This window comes from Mesoplodon densirostris, chromosome 6 (genome assembly GCF_025265405.1).
Source record: "Mesoplodon densirostris isolate mMesDen1 chromosome 6, mMesDen1 primary haplotype, whole genome shotgun sequence".
Taxonomy (NCBI): domain Eukaryota; kingdom Metazoa; phylum Chordata; class Mammalia; order Artiodactyla; family Ziphiidae; genus Mesoplodon; species Mesoplodon densirostris.
This window is the reverse complement of record NC_082666.1, coordinates 23,176,597-23,190,406: the sequence shown is the minus strand read 5'-3', so window position 1 is coordinate 23,190,406 and position 13,810 is coordinate 23,176,597. Positions and strand designations below refer to the sequence as shown.

Genomic DNA, 13,810 nt, shown 5'->3' with positions numbered 1-13,810 from the left:
CCTTGGTATCTGTGGGGGATTGGTTCCAGGACCTCCTGCGGATGCTAAAATCCTTGGCATCCTTGGATGCTCAAGTCCCTTGTATAAAATGGTATAGTTCAATGAATACAGCTGGCCCTTTGTATCCAAGGATGTGAAACCCGTGGATACAGAGGGCCAACTGTACTGCAAGTCCTAGCTAGGGCAATTAGTCAAGACAGAAATAAAAGGCATCCAAATTGGGAAGAAAGAAGTAAAACTGTCACTATTTGCTGACAATATGATCTTATATAAAGAAAATCCCAAACAGTTAATCAAAAACTCTTGGAACTAATCAATGATTTCAGTAAAGTGGCAGGTTACAAAATCAACTTACATAAAACAGTAGCATTCCTTTAGACTAATGAGGAAGCATCAAAACAAGAAATAAAGAAAACTATCTCATTCATAATAGCATCAAAAACAACAAAATACTTAGGGATAAATTTAGCCAAGGAAGTGAAAGACTTGTACAATGAAAACAATAAGACTTTGCTGAAAGAAATAAGAAGACACAAACAAATGTAGACATCCATGTTCATGGATCAAAAGAGTGCTGTCTTTTTAAAGATGAGTAAGCTAACAAAGATAGATGTCCATAATTAAGACTTTGAATATTTTTAGAGGCTGAAAATCTTTTCCAGTTGCTGTATTTTCCTTCACTATGTACTATTTGAGGGAGATGATCAGAACCCAATCAAAAAGCTGTATGGGATTTTTAAATATATATATATATATATATATATATATATATATTTATATATATATTTATATATTTATATATATATTTATATTTATGTATGGGCATTGACCTTAGCCTGTAATGCGTAGCAAACAACACTTTCAGCCTTCCAGGTGTTAATGAGGATCTGACTTCCTTAATTTCACTCTCCAAATTCATAACTTAGATAACTATGTCCCAGAATTTGTCCTTATTATTGGATTTAAAGGTTAAATTTAAGTCCAAGGTGAGGAGTATAATGATAGAATGAGTCAGAAATTTAACAAAATTCCCAGTGGCCTGCTGCTCTATTTATCAAAAACTCATGTCTTCCCAATGTGATTGCACTGAAGATTAGGTTCATTCCTAAGCCAAATAAAATTCTCAATAAAATACTAAAGTTTATTTATCCCTTCATTTTTAGAGCTGCTTGTTCTATAGACTGTTCAGGGACAATCTTTCTCCTCTTTTGGTGTAAGTTAGGGGTCTGGAAAGGGAACCATCTCTATCCTCTACAAACTTATTCTTAAATCTTCTATAAAGAAAACGTAAACCTGCTCTCCATCTGCTAGTTCTACTGAAAGTGACTAATACTAGGCCATGAGGCATGTGCTACAGGGAAACTTGGGGAGGCTGGCGGAATTCATCAGGTTAGTCAGAGATGACTAGAAAGGATACCGTTCAGTTGAATTTCAAAGTAAAGACTGGTCTCTTCTTCACACTTTGTACTAAATTACACACCATCAGTTAAAAATGTAGAACTTTTTCCCTGCTAAGGTTATTTCCATAAGGTTAAACATATTTTTAACCACGAAAAGTTTCATATATTCATTTATTAGGTAGTTTGGGAACAGTTCCAATGAATTATTAATGACTAATTCTGGGACTTACTCCCTGAACAATGAACACATATGAATTTTCACTAACATCATGAGTTTTGCAAGCACCCATCAAGAGAATGAGACCTCTAACATAGAAGTCTACACTTAACTTCCTTGGGGGCGTATTCTGGTCTCCCAGGTAAATAAGTATCTTATAAGCCTATTCAACAATTATTTTTCTATTAAGCAAATCCATCAATCCCAGCCATGACCTCTTCCTTCAACATTATGTTTTAAATAATGAAATGTTGTGAAAAGTGAGAGTAACAAAGTATATCTAACCTGATTTTCTTTATTCTCAAAAGTTGGTTCAATGCTCAGGTGTCAGCAGAACTATATATATATATATATATATATATATATATATATATTTTTTTTTTTTTTTTTTGCGGTATGCGGGCCTCTCACTGTTGTGGCCTCTCCCGTTGCGGAGCACAGGCTCCGGATGCGCAGGCCCAGCGGCCATGGCTCACGGGCCCAGCCGCTCCGTAGCATGTGGGATCCTCCCACACTGGGGCACGAACCCGTGTCCCCTGCATTGGCAGGCGGACTCTCAACCACTGCGCCACCAGGGAAGCCCTGAACTATATTTTTAACTGAATATTCATATCAATCTATTATAATGATATACCTCTGATATTTTAGTTTTTTCAGAGATAATCTTTTTTTTCAAAATTATTCCCTTCCTTCTTCAGCATTGTGATTTTATCCAAATTATTTTGTGGTACCTTGAAAAACTTTTTAAAGTTTTTTTTTGGGGGGGAGGGCACATTTACTACACTTATTTTTTACTCATCTACTCTTATTTAGGCATTTTCATTTTCTTAAGGAGATCTAATGTAAGTCAGTGGTTTGTCCTTACTTCAATCAATTTCAGCAGGAAAATGAGTTTGTCTATGATTCTTTGAATTATAAAAGGTTATCATAACCTGAGTTTTATATTTTCTTTTCTCGAATTTGTCCTTTCAAGCCAATGAAGAAGATACAGTATACTCCATCACAAAATGATAGATGAGATTTTTCCATATGAAAGCTGAGGGTTGACAGACCAAAAACACAGGACTGCATCAATACCTGTAATATTGGTTTAAAAAGGAGACACTGAAGAAAACATCTGAGAGCAATGCAAATGTTTTTTAAAACACTAGGATTACTAAAGATAGTGAAAGGGAAATATAGAAAAAGGATTTCCTTTGCCTTAGAAACTTCATTTTATTTTATACATATTGTAGATATTATAGCTTTTAGAAAGCCTGTTGAAACTTAATCTGAAACATCATTCGGAGATGTTTACCTTTTAATGAGTCAAGCTGAGAATGTCCAAGCCTATACATTTAAGTGCAGGATTGGACAACCTTCAGAACCATTTGACTAGAGCATGAGTAGGTAAGTGAAGTCTATGGTCTCTAATTCATTCATTTGCTTATTCAATAATCCCATTATACATATATATTTAGGAGCCCATTGAGCTCCTACATGGGTAAGGCACTATTCTAGAAGCTGGAGATACAGCAGTGAATGTGTCTGAAAACAGACATGGAACTTATATTCTAATTAGAGGGGAGAGAAAAATATATAGAATGTAAGATATAAGTGTTATAGAGAAAAACAAAGCAGGGAAGAAGGGCAGGGAATGCTGGAGGTTTTAACTAGGGTGGTTAGGGAAGGGCTCTCTAAGAAGGGGACATTTGAACAGAGACATGAAAGAGATGAGGGAATGAGTCACTGTGGATAACTGGGGGCAGAGTACTCCCAGCAGAGGGAACAGCAGGTAGAGGGAAAACATGTTTGGTCTTTCAAACAGCAGTAAGGAGGCCAGGTGGAGTAAGCAACAGGGATGTAGGCAACAGGGATGTCTATACTGGAGATGTTGTCAAGAAGCCAGACCACATGTGGCCTTGTTGGTGACTGTAAAGACTTTTAGCTTTTACTCTGAGGGAGATGCAAAGTCTTATTTGAGGATTTTAGACAGAGAACTGATGTAATCTGGGTTATGTTTAAAAAGGACTACCAGTCAGCTGCTGAAAACAGACTATAACGGGCCAAGGAGGCAGGGAAATGGTTTAGGAAGCTATTAGAATAATCCAGGCAGTAGATGCTCATAGCTTGTGCCAGGGTGATAGTGGTAGAAATGAGGAGAAGTGGTTAGGTTACAAATTATACTGTGAATCATTCTTTCCAGGGTTAAGACAATGTATTAAATTATGATATATTTACTATCACATCAAAAAGAATATAATACCTAGGAATAAACCTACCTAAGGAGGCAAAAGATAGGTACTCAGAAAACTATAAGATACTGATGAAAGAAATAAGAGATGACACAAAGAGATGGAGAGATATACCATGTTCTTGGATTGGAAGAATCAATATTGTCAAAATGACTATACTACCTAGAGTAATCTACACATTCAATGCAATCCCTATCAAATTACCAATACCATTTTTCACAGGATTAGAACAAAAAATTTTACAATTTGTATGGAAACACAAAAGACCCTGAATAGCCAAAGCAATCTTGAGAAAGAAGAATGGAGCTGGAGGAGTCAGGCACCCTGACTTCAGACTATACTACAAAGTTACAGTAATCAAAACAGTATGGTACTGGCACAAAAACAGAAATATAGATCAATGGAACAGAACAGAAAGTCCAGAGATAAACCCATGCACCTATGGTCACCTAACCTATGACAAAGGAGGCAAGGATATACAATGGAGAAAAGACAGTGTCTTCAATAAGTGGCACTGGGAAAACTGGACAGGTACATGTAAAAGAATGAAATTAGAACATTCTCTAAAACCAAACACAAAAATACACTCAAAATGGATTAAAGACCTAAATGTAAGACCAGATACTATAAAACTCTTAGACGAAAACATAGGCAGAATACTCTCTGACATAAATCACAGCAAGAGGGCTTCCCTGGTGGTGCAGTGGTTGAGAGTCTGCCTGCCGATGCAGGGGACAAGGGTTCGTGCCCCAGTCCGGGAGGATCCCACATGCCGCGGAGCGGCTGGGCCCGTAAGCCATGGCCGCTGAGCCTGCACATCCAGAGCCTGTGCTCCGCAACGGGAGAGGCCACAACAGTGAGAGGCCCGCGTACTGCTAAAAAAAAAAAAAAATCACAGCAATATCTTTTTTGATCCACCTCCTAGAGTAATGAAAATAAACAAATGGGACCTAATTAAACTTAAAAGCTCTTGCACACCAAAGGAAACCATAAAAAAACCGAAAAGACAACCCACAGAATGGGAGAAAATATTTGCAAATGAAGTGACTGACAAGGGATTAATCTCCAAAATATACAAACAGTTTATGCACCTCAATATCCAAAAACCCCCAACCCAATCAAAAAATGGGCAGAAGAGCTAAATAGAGATTTCTCCAAAGAAGACATACAGATGGCCAAGAGGCGCATGAAAAGATGCTCAATATCATTTATTATCAGAAAAATGCAAATCAAAACTACAATGAAGTATCACCTCACACCAGTCAGATGGCCATCATCAAAAAATCTACAAACAATAAATGCTGGAGGGCCTCCCTGGTGGCGCAGTGGTTGAGAGTCCGCCTGCCGATGCAGGGGATACGGGTTCGTGCCCCGGTCTGGGAGGATCCCATATGCCGCGGAGCGGCTGGGCCCGTGAGCCATGGCCACTGGGCCTGCGCGTCCGGAGCCTGTGCTCCGCAACAGGAGAGGCCACGACAGTGAGAGGCCCACATAACACAAAAAAAAAAAAAAAAGGAAAAAAAAAAAATGCTGGAGAGGGTGTGAAGAAAAGGGAACCCTCCTACACTGTTGGTGGGAATGTAAATTGGTACAGCCACTATGGAGAACAGTATGGAGGCTCCTTAAAAAACTAAAAATAGAGCTACCATATGATCCAGCAATCCCACTCCTGGGCACACATCCGGAGAAAACCATAATTCGGAAGGATTCACTGCAGCACTATTTACAATAGCCAGGACATGGAAGCAACCTAAATGTCCATCGACAGATGAATGGATAAAGAGGATGTGGTACATATATACAATGGAATATTACTTAGCCATAAAAAAAGAATGAAATAATGCCATTTGCAGTGACACGGATGGACCCAGAGATTATCATACAGAGTGAAGTCAGACACAGAAGACAAATATCATATGATATCACTTATATGTGGAATCTAAAAAAATGGTACAAATGAACTTATTTACAAAACAGAAATAGAGTAACAGATATAGAAAACAAACTTATGGTTACCAAGAGGGAAGGGGGGGATAAATTGGGAGATTGGGATTGACATATACACACTACTATATATAAAATAGATAATAAGGACCTACTGTATAGCACAGGGAACTCTACTCAATACTCTTTTTTTTTTTTTTTTTTTTTTTTGCGGTATGCGGGCCTCTCACTGTTGTGGCCTCCCCCGTCGCGGAGCACAGGCTCCGGACGCGCAGGCTCCGGATGCGCAGGCCCAGCGGCCACGGCTCACGGGCCCAGCCGCTCCGCGGCATATGGGATCCTCCCAGACCGGGGCACGAACCCGTATCCCCTGCACCAGCAGGCGGACTCTCAACCACTTGCGCCACCAGGGAGGCCCGACTCAATACTCTTTAATGACCTATATGGGAAAAGAATCTAAAAAAGAGTGGATATATGTATATATATGTATAACTGATTCACTTCGCTATACAGCAGAAACTAACACAACATTGTAAATCAACTATACTCCAATAAACATTAATTTAAAAAAAAAAAGAAAAGTGACTTTCCATGAGAGGAAAAGATATAGAGTTAGAAAAAAAAACAGTCCAGGAATGGCTAGCGATTTCCTTCCTTATTTTGTCATGTCTTCAAACATAAGAGCAAGTAGGCAAGCAAACAAATGCTCAGAAAATACTGACCCTCCTGTATGTCTCAAGTCCATATGATTACAGGAAAACTCACTTACCTGGATTGAGAATTCCTATGGCATTACTTTGCAGCTGATATTTCCAAAGATAGGTGACATGTTAGTATAGGCAGAGTTACTTGGCTCCCTCCTATGGTCTAGGTCATTTTCTACACTTTCCAGGTATGTATTATTTGCAAGTCACAAAGCTTAGTCTTCTGATACTCTCTCATTTAATTTTCACCATTCTTGATGCATCTCCAATACATCACTTTTTACATTCTTTTACACATCTGCCTTTCTTACTATACTCTGAGTTCCTCAAAGGCAGGGACCATATCTTATTCATCTTTATCTCTACTTGGATTACTGCCTAGCATGTAGTAGGCAACTAACAAATTTTTGATAAATATAGAAAGTTTATTTGGATGGTGGAACAGTGGAGATGTTTTTGAACAAAGGCAGAACTTAATTATTCAGCTCAACAATTGTGTTCCAGCCAGTCTTATTTCTGGCCAGTAATATCTCAATAAGACTGTGAAAAGGATAAGAGGTGATACTTGTACTAGGTACTCTGCATTTCGTGCTGGAAATCCCCCTGATTAAACTAAACTTAAAAAAAAATCACCAAAATTAAACTAAAAAAATACTAGTTTTCAGTTTTATGTATATATTTGTTGAGGAGACATTCACTGGGCACTAATGTCTATGCGAAAGCCTACACAGCTTATACTGAGTTCTCATTTTTTAAATAAACTTTCAAGTTGCTAAAAATATTTTAGTATACAGTGATATTTAAGAGATTCTTTTTTATAGAATCAAATATTTAAAGAAAGGAATCAAGTGAAATATGTCTTATGGATTATTTTCTCCCACTACATTTAAAAATCTGACTTAAAGCAGTGACTCAAGTGCTGAGCGCCCCACAAATAGATGGCATTTTATTCTTATAAATGATGGTTAAAGGAGTTGTTTAGTATGAATTGGGATAGAAGACTGAGCAGGAAATTTGAGAAAAAACTGCTGGAGAAAGGAAGAAAATTCACGTTCAGGTTGCAATTATATCTGATGCTGATTAACTCAGTCATTATGCTTTAATATAAAAGGGTAACAATCTCAACAATAGAGACTGCCAAGGCTGAGATGGTCTTTTGTGAGCAGCACAGTTCTGTGGTATCACAGACTTGGTTCTGTGGCTGAAAATCAACAGTCTACAATGCTTTGTTGATCCTCAAAAATTCTTTAAAGAGCTGAAAACTTTTTAAATAAACTATATTTATTTTTATTTGGAAAATATTTTTCTTCATCTATTTTATAATGTATTGATATTTTAAATATCATAAGTTTATTATCAAAGTTGTTTACTAGATCCACAATATCTGCACGTTTAAGACAGAAACTCGAGAGGATCTTCTGAGAAGGAGTTAAACTGACAACATCTAGACTGTCAGTAAGTGAACTTTCTCAATGTACATTCATGAAGTACAGCATCATTTTAACTTTGAGACCTTGGGCATACCCTAACCTTACAATGTCTTGGTTTTCTCTTTTGTAAAATGGTAGTAATAATAAATAGTATCTATCTCATATGATGGTAATGAGGATTACATAAATGACTCTGGTGCAATCACAAAAATCTACTGAGCACCTACTAAGCACTGAGGATACAGCAGTGAACAAAGCACTCCCACTCCCCCAATAGGTAATGAACTTAGCATAGTACTTAAAACACTGTAAATACTCAACTAAATATAGCTATTATTACTATAATAGCTATACTTGGGAATGTCAGATATAGCTCACAGAATGGGACTGTATGTGCAAGATAAATGTGTATAGACAGTTTAAGATTCTCAGTTTATTTAAAAGCTATCAGCAAGAGGAGAGAATCTGTGGTAGATTCAAAATTGGGATTCTTTACATACTTCAGATTCTCTTCTTTTGGAAGGTACCAGTGATCCAGGTAGACTTTAGTAGGCCTTGAGTCATCTGTCTATCCTTTACACTGCCAAACTCTGGAATTTCACCCAAATACTTTTACATAGTAGTTAACAAATGAAGAGCTTTCCAAGCTGAGTTCAGGAGTCATTATAGCAAGAATGTGAATATGACTCATGAGTTTTCATTACTAATTCTCTTTGCACATATAACTGGTACTCTGGCATTAGAGAGATTCTGGTGTGGCTATAGGGATGTATAAAGCAAAAATGGAAGTTTCTTGATCTCCTTAATTTATAAGAGGTTAGGGCATCTATAGTTACCCAGGGCTTCATAAATCCCAGTAGGTGAGAAGATGAAAATGACGAAGAAGGGTGGAGAACAGTATTGTCAGAGGGTTTTAGCTTTAAATAAGTCAAGGATACCTACACAAAGAGGGAGGAGAAATGATTTAGAAGCAGTCATGGCAGGTGAGAAAGAGGTTGATCCTAATCAACCTAATTCAGAGGTATGTGGGTCAAGAGAGAATGAGCAGCAAGCATTTGAGAAGGCTGCAAGGGAAACAATATTTTCTGTGAAGGACCAGGTTTCAAGACAGATTTAAAGCATGTGTGGGAATAGCTGAATAGTCCCAGCAACCAGGGGCCAGAATGAAACTGCTCCCAAGTGAATCCTCATGAAGACCTTCTGGGATGGTGGAAGGACTTCAAGCTTCTTCAGAAGGAGTCAGTGGAGCCTAGGTTGGATTGGGCTCCAAGGGAATTCTATACCAGGTGGGCAGGCTGAGAAAAGATCAATTCATGTCCAGAACTTTCATCATGTAATTTAAAAAAAAAACAAAAAAAAAACCAATGGTAGGTCTTGGTAGATTTAGGGGAAAGGGTGATGCCTTCTCTGAAGTCAGCCACAGTCTAACCCTATCTTAAAAACTTATATTCAATGGGGTTATTAATCCTCAAGGCCATTTTAAATAAAGAGTTTAACATACATTAGAGGCCAAAATTAAGAAGTTAAGCAGAATGAGCTATAGATTTAATTCACAGCTAATTATATAACCTTTTACAAACCATTCTTAACTGTTCTGTACTATAGTTTCTTATTTCAAAAAAACTGCTCATGATAATGTCTGAGCCTCTTCTGTTATCACACGCAAATTAGACCATACCTATAAGAGTCCTTTGGAAGAAAGAAGCTAAAAATTATGCTTTTAAACCTAATGTCCAAACTAGAAAATCTTTCTAAGAAATTATAATTGACAACTCAATGCAGAGAACAACAGAATAAAACTAAGACAGCTTAGAATTTACTATTTTTAAAACTTAGTAAATATTGAAATATAAGTTTAAACTACTTTGGAATGAAATGACAACTTCTGTCTCTAAACCTTGTCTTAAGACTCATATTCAACCTCACTAGGGGCCTAAGAAATATAAATTAAAACAGTAAGATATCATTTTCTCCTTATCTGATTGGCCAAAAATTTTAAAGACTGATTACAGCTAGGGTTGAGAGTACTCTTAAACACTGCTAGCAAGTGGATACACTGGTGCAAGCTTTTAGAACAATTTGACAATATTTATCCAGAGATAAACGTACATATCCTTTAATTACACAATTCCATTTAGAATATGACTTACCAAAACACTCTTACATGTATGCAGATATATATATATAAAGGTGTTTACAGCAGCAATGTTTGCTTAAAAAAAATGAGTAACAGTATAAGTCTAAATGTATTGGTAGAGAAATGGCTGGGTAAATTGGTAAAAATGGAATAAAAGTTAGCCATGAGAAAGGTAGTCTTTATGAGCTGATAGAGACACATTCATAAAGAATTAAGTGGAAAAAAAATTAACTTATAGGACAGTGATCCTATTTTTGTTTATAAAGATCCTTTAAAAACTACAATCAATATTATTTACACAAGAAACACATACACCAAACATTCATATTCTAGTTTGTCTTAATCTGAAATTCATCCCAACAGAAAGTCATATTAATTTTTAAGCAAAAGGCTCTAGGTACAATTCATTATAAGGAAAATTTAAAAAATATTTGTGCTTTGTATCATGTCTTTGGGAAGCACAAATTAAAGAGAAAAAATTCTTACTTTTTTTTTTAGATACTGACTTCTATAAGCCCTTCTGGTTGAAACTCTGACTAAAATCCCAGAGACATTTATAATATGATGCAAAATGACGTCTAAAATAACAATGTGCTAAAATTTAACATGCTACAAGTAACTGAAATGTCTTCTAAGTTACTTCTGTCTTCTTAAATCTAAAGAAAGATCTAAGATAAGCATATTTAAAGTTTTGGTGGTTTGTCCATCTTGCATGAGAATATTATACCACCAAGAGCCACCAATAAGCAGCATCAAAGCAGGCTTCATACAGACCTTTGTATACAACTGTTAAGTGTTTATATATATATTTTCATCTAACTATGAATGAATAGGTACACAAATTTTACATGTTATTTATTACATACCTCTTTAATTACTACCTTCACATTGGCAAGCACATGAAGCCAAAGAAGCCAGCACAGGTTTACAATATTTATTGATGCTGCCCCCTGATGAACCCATTCAGTAGGATCCCTATCCTGAGATATTAGAGCACTGATTTACATGATCAGTGGCCAAAGGGACATGACTATCATTATACACAGTGCATAGTAAACATGCTTTTAAGTAGGCTGGCAGATGGTTACAGATTGGCACAATGCCCCCAAAGTCCGACAAATTAGTTACATGCAGGATACTCACATCAGCATAGTGGCCTATCATATCACATCTGTCACACCGTTTTCTCCAGGAAGGTCTTTCAAGACATTTGTGAGTAGAAGACATAGGCAGAAAACAGTCTAAGCAAAAGCGGGCCGGACAGGCATACTGGAGGTGTCCTCTCTCGGAGCAGAGGCAGCAGGAGCGGACTTTCTATGTGGCAGACAAACAGAAAATCTCTTTAGCAAAATACTTTAGTCTCAAATAGAATACTACTTTTTCTTTTTCAGTATAATTCCATAAAAAGTTATTTCCAATTTGGAAACACAATGAAGGTCTTGAGCATAATTATAAAATCAAACAAAATGTCTGAAATCAGAGCTTTAACAAAACCATCTGTATCCTGTGGTTGCCAAAAAGGCTTAGCCTGCATGTACTATCATCTGGCATCTATTTCTTATGCCTTGTCTTGTAGGACACTGACAAAGTGGAATGTGTCTGAGAGGGAAAGTAGGATGATGAGGATCTGGAAGCTAAGTCATAGGAGCAACAGATACAGAAAGAGGCTGCTCTGCCAGGCAAAGACAAAGAGGAAACAAGAGAGCCATCTCAAATATTTGAAAGGCAATCACTTGGGAGAGCAAGTTGGTAAGGGAAGGAATATTTGTTAAGGGCTTACTAGTGTCAAGAAATGTCTAAGAGTTCTGTGTTATTTCAAAGGTTGATGTATCTGTTTAACATAATTTACATCATAAACATTTATAAATGCCTAAAATTATAATTTTCTAACAATGAAAATTATCCCACAATTAAACAAGTCGTGTCATAAAGTAGAAGGTTTAGAAGTGAAATGAGTCTCAGGAATCAATCTGATTCAATCTTCTCATTTTATAGAAAAGAAAAAAGAAGCACAAAAGGTGAAGTGATTTGCCTAAGGTTGTACAACTACTAATGGGATGCTGAAATTGATTCTGGCTGTAGATTTATTGTTCTTTACTACTACTCTAGGCTGCGACCTACATAAACATGTAATATGAAATTTAACACATATAACATTTGAATTGTAAGATTATAAGGGTTCGAACCCTATGATTTTGATTTTAACAATGTGGAAAGACACATTACATATTTCACATACTTGTGGAAAGGGGCAGTTTTTTGACAAATGGCCACATTTGTCACAATTTCTACAGGTAACGTTTTTGTTGACTGAATAGTATCGGTGGGTCCATCTTCCAGATGTTCTTTTTTTACCTATCTGTGCCTAAGGGAAAAAAAAGATCAAGAATTAAAATTATTTCACTGTTTAAGAGAATTAACAGTCATAATCTGTTCAATTTAGAACTTAGCAACAGGGAATTTTGTATTCTTAAAAGGAGTTAGAAAAACTTAAAAGGGGTGCCATGAAAACAGCTCTACTTTTTGTCTGCCCATCTCCCCTTTTCTTTTACACTTCTCCATATGGTTCCATTTCTTTTTTAGCTTTCTCTACTTACGGTTCAGGTCTAGTAGGGGCACTGAAATGCATCATTTAGACATTCCAGTGGCATTCAGAGTCAAAGATATTGCTGACATATATCTGGACGTATACATTTTTCTGGATGAGAAACTTGCTTAAATTTTTAGTTAGGGGTTGGTGTTTTTTATGATTTTGTCCTTTATAAAGTTATAAAACCACATAGTGACCAAATACATTCCTTCTTTTGAACAGTCCAGGGTTACTGCTTACAAACTGGATTTTAATTTCTAAGAGAGAATGAGATAATTTCCTTCCCCTAGAGTCCTTTTAAGATCCATTCTGCCTACACTGATCCAATTCTAGCTGTCCCATATTCTAGCCAAAATCCAGTATCTTGCAAGAGAACATTAGCAAAGCATATCATATGGACTATCTAAAGAGGAATACCTAAATGCCAACCATGCTTTTATCTTGTTTGGTACAATTCCATCTTTGAAAAAAACTTTCATCTTTTACTTGTTATTCTGCTGAATTGGCCAAGTAGACCTCAAAAGGAGACACAATCTAATTATCTCTTAACATTTTCCTTATACCAAGTTGTAAAATTACTCTTTTCTAGCCATCTGTCATAATTAAGGCTAATAATTGACAAAGACAAACACCTGCCACATCCTAAATATAGACTAACCATTTCCTTACACTGAAGCAGCAGTTATTTCCGGTGTTGATCTTTAGTGGTATCAGGCAAAATGGGCTGAGAGGACTTACCATAGCAGAGAAGAAACAAAAGGGAAAGGGGGACTAAATCATTATGGCAATTAACTGACTGACAAAAATCAAGGCTGAACTACTACGCTTCTGAAAAATTCAATCACCCATAGACTAAAATTAAACTTTTTCTTACAAGATACTTGGACTGCTGCTACTTTAAAAAAGCTTATTAAGTCATCATAATGAAATGAAACTATGCCTCAAAGAAAATTATTATTCTATTATTCATAACATCAAAAATGTTTTGATTTTACCTCAACGTCTTTGTCACTGATGAACCAGTTTACACCATCTTCTCCTACAAAACAAATAAAATGTTACTCAATCTTGACACCTTTAAAGCACTTGATTGACAATAAATTATTCAATCTGTCAGTATTGAAATTGAACCCCAAAGGTATAGTGAGAACCCC

At 36.5% G+C, this 13,810-nt stretch overlaps 1 protein-coding gene across 3 annotated transcripts in view; it reads right to left on the bottom strand.

The window, feature by feature from the left end:
- ZCCHC7 (zinc finger CCHC-type containing 7) overlaps nt 1–13,810 on the bottom strand; it is a 248,607-nt gene that overhangs the window by 44,495 nt on the left and 190,302 nt on the right. For all 3 annotated transcript variants that reach the window (XM_060100839.1, XM_060100838.1, XM_060100840.1), the window contains exons 3-5: nt 13,652–13,695; nt 12,306–12,431; nt 11,210–11,380 (exon numbers count right to left, since the gene is read on the bottom strand). In XM_060100839.1, the coding sequence (XP_059956822.1) occupies nt 11,210–11,380; nt 12,306–12,431; nt 13,652–13,695 (341 nt within the window). The remainder of the gene's footprint in view (nt 1–11,209; nt 11,381–12,305; nt 12,432–13,651; nt 13,696–13,810) is intronic.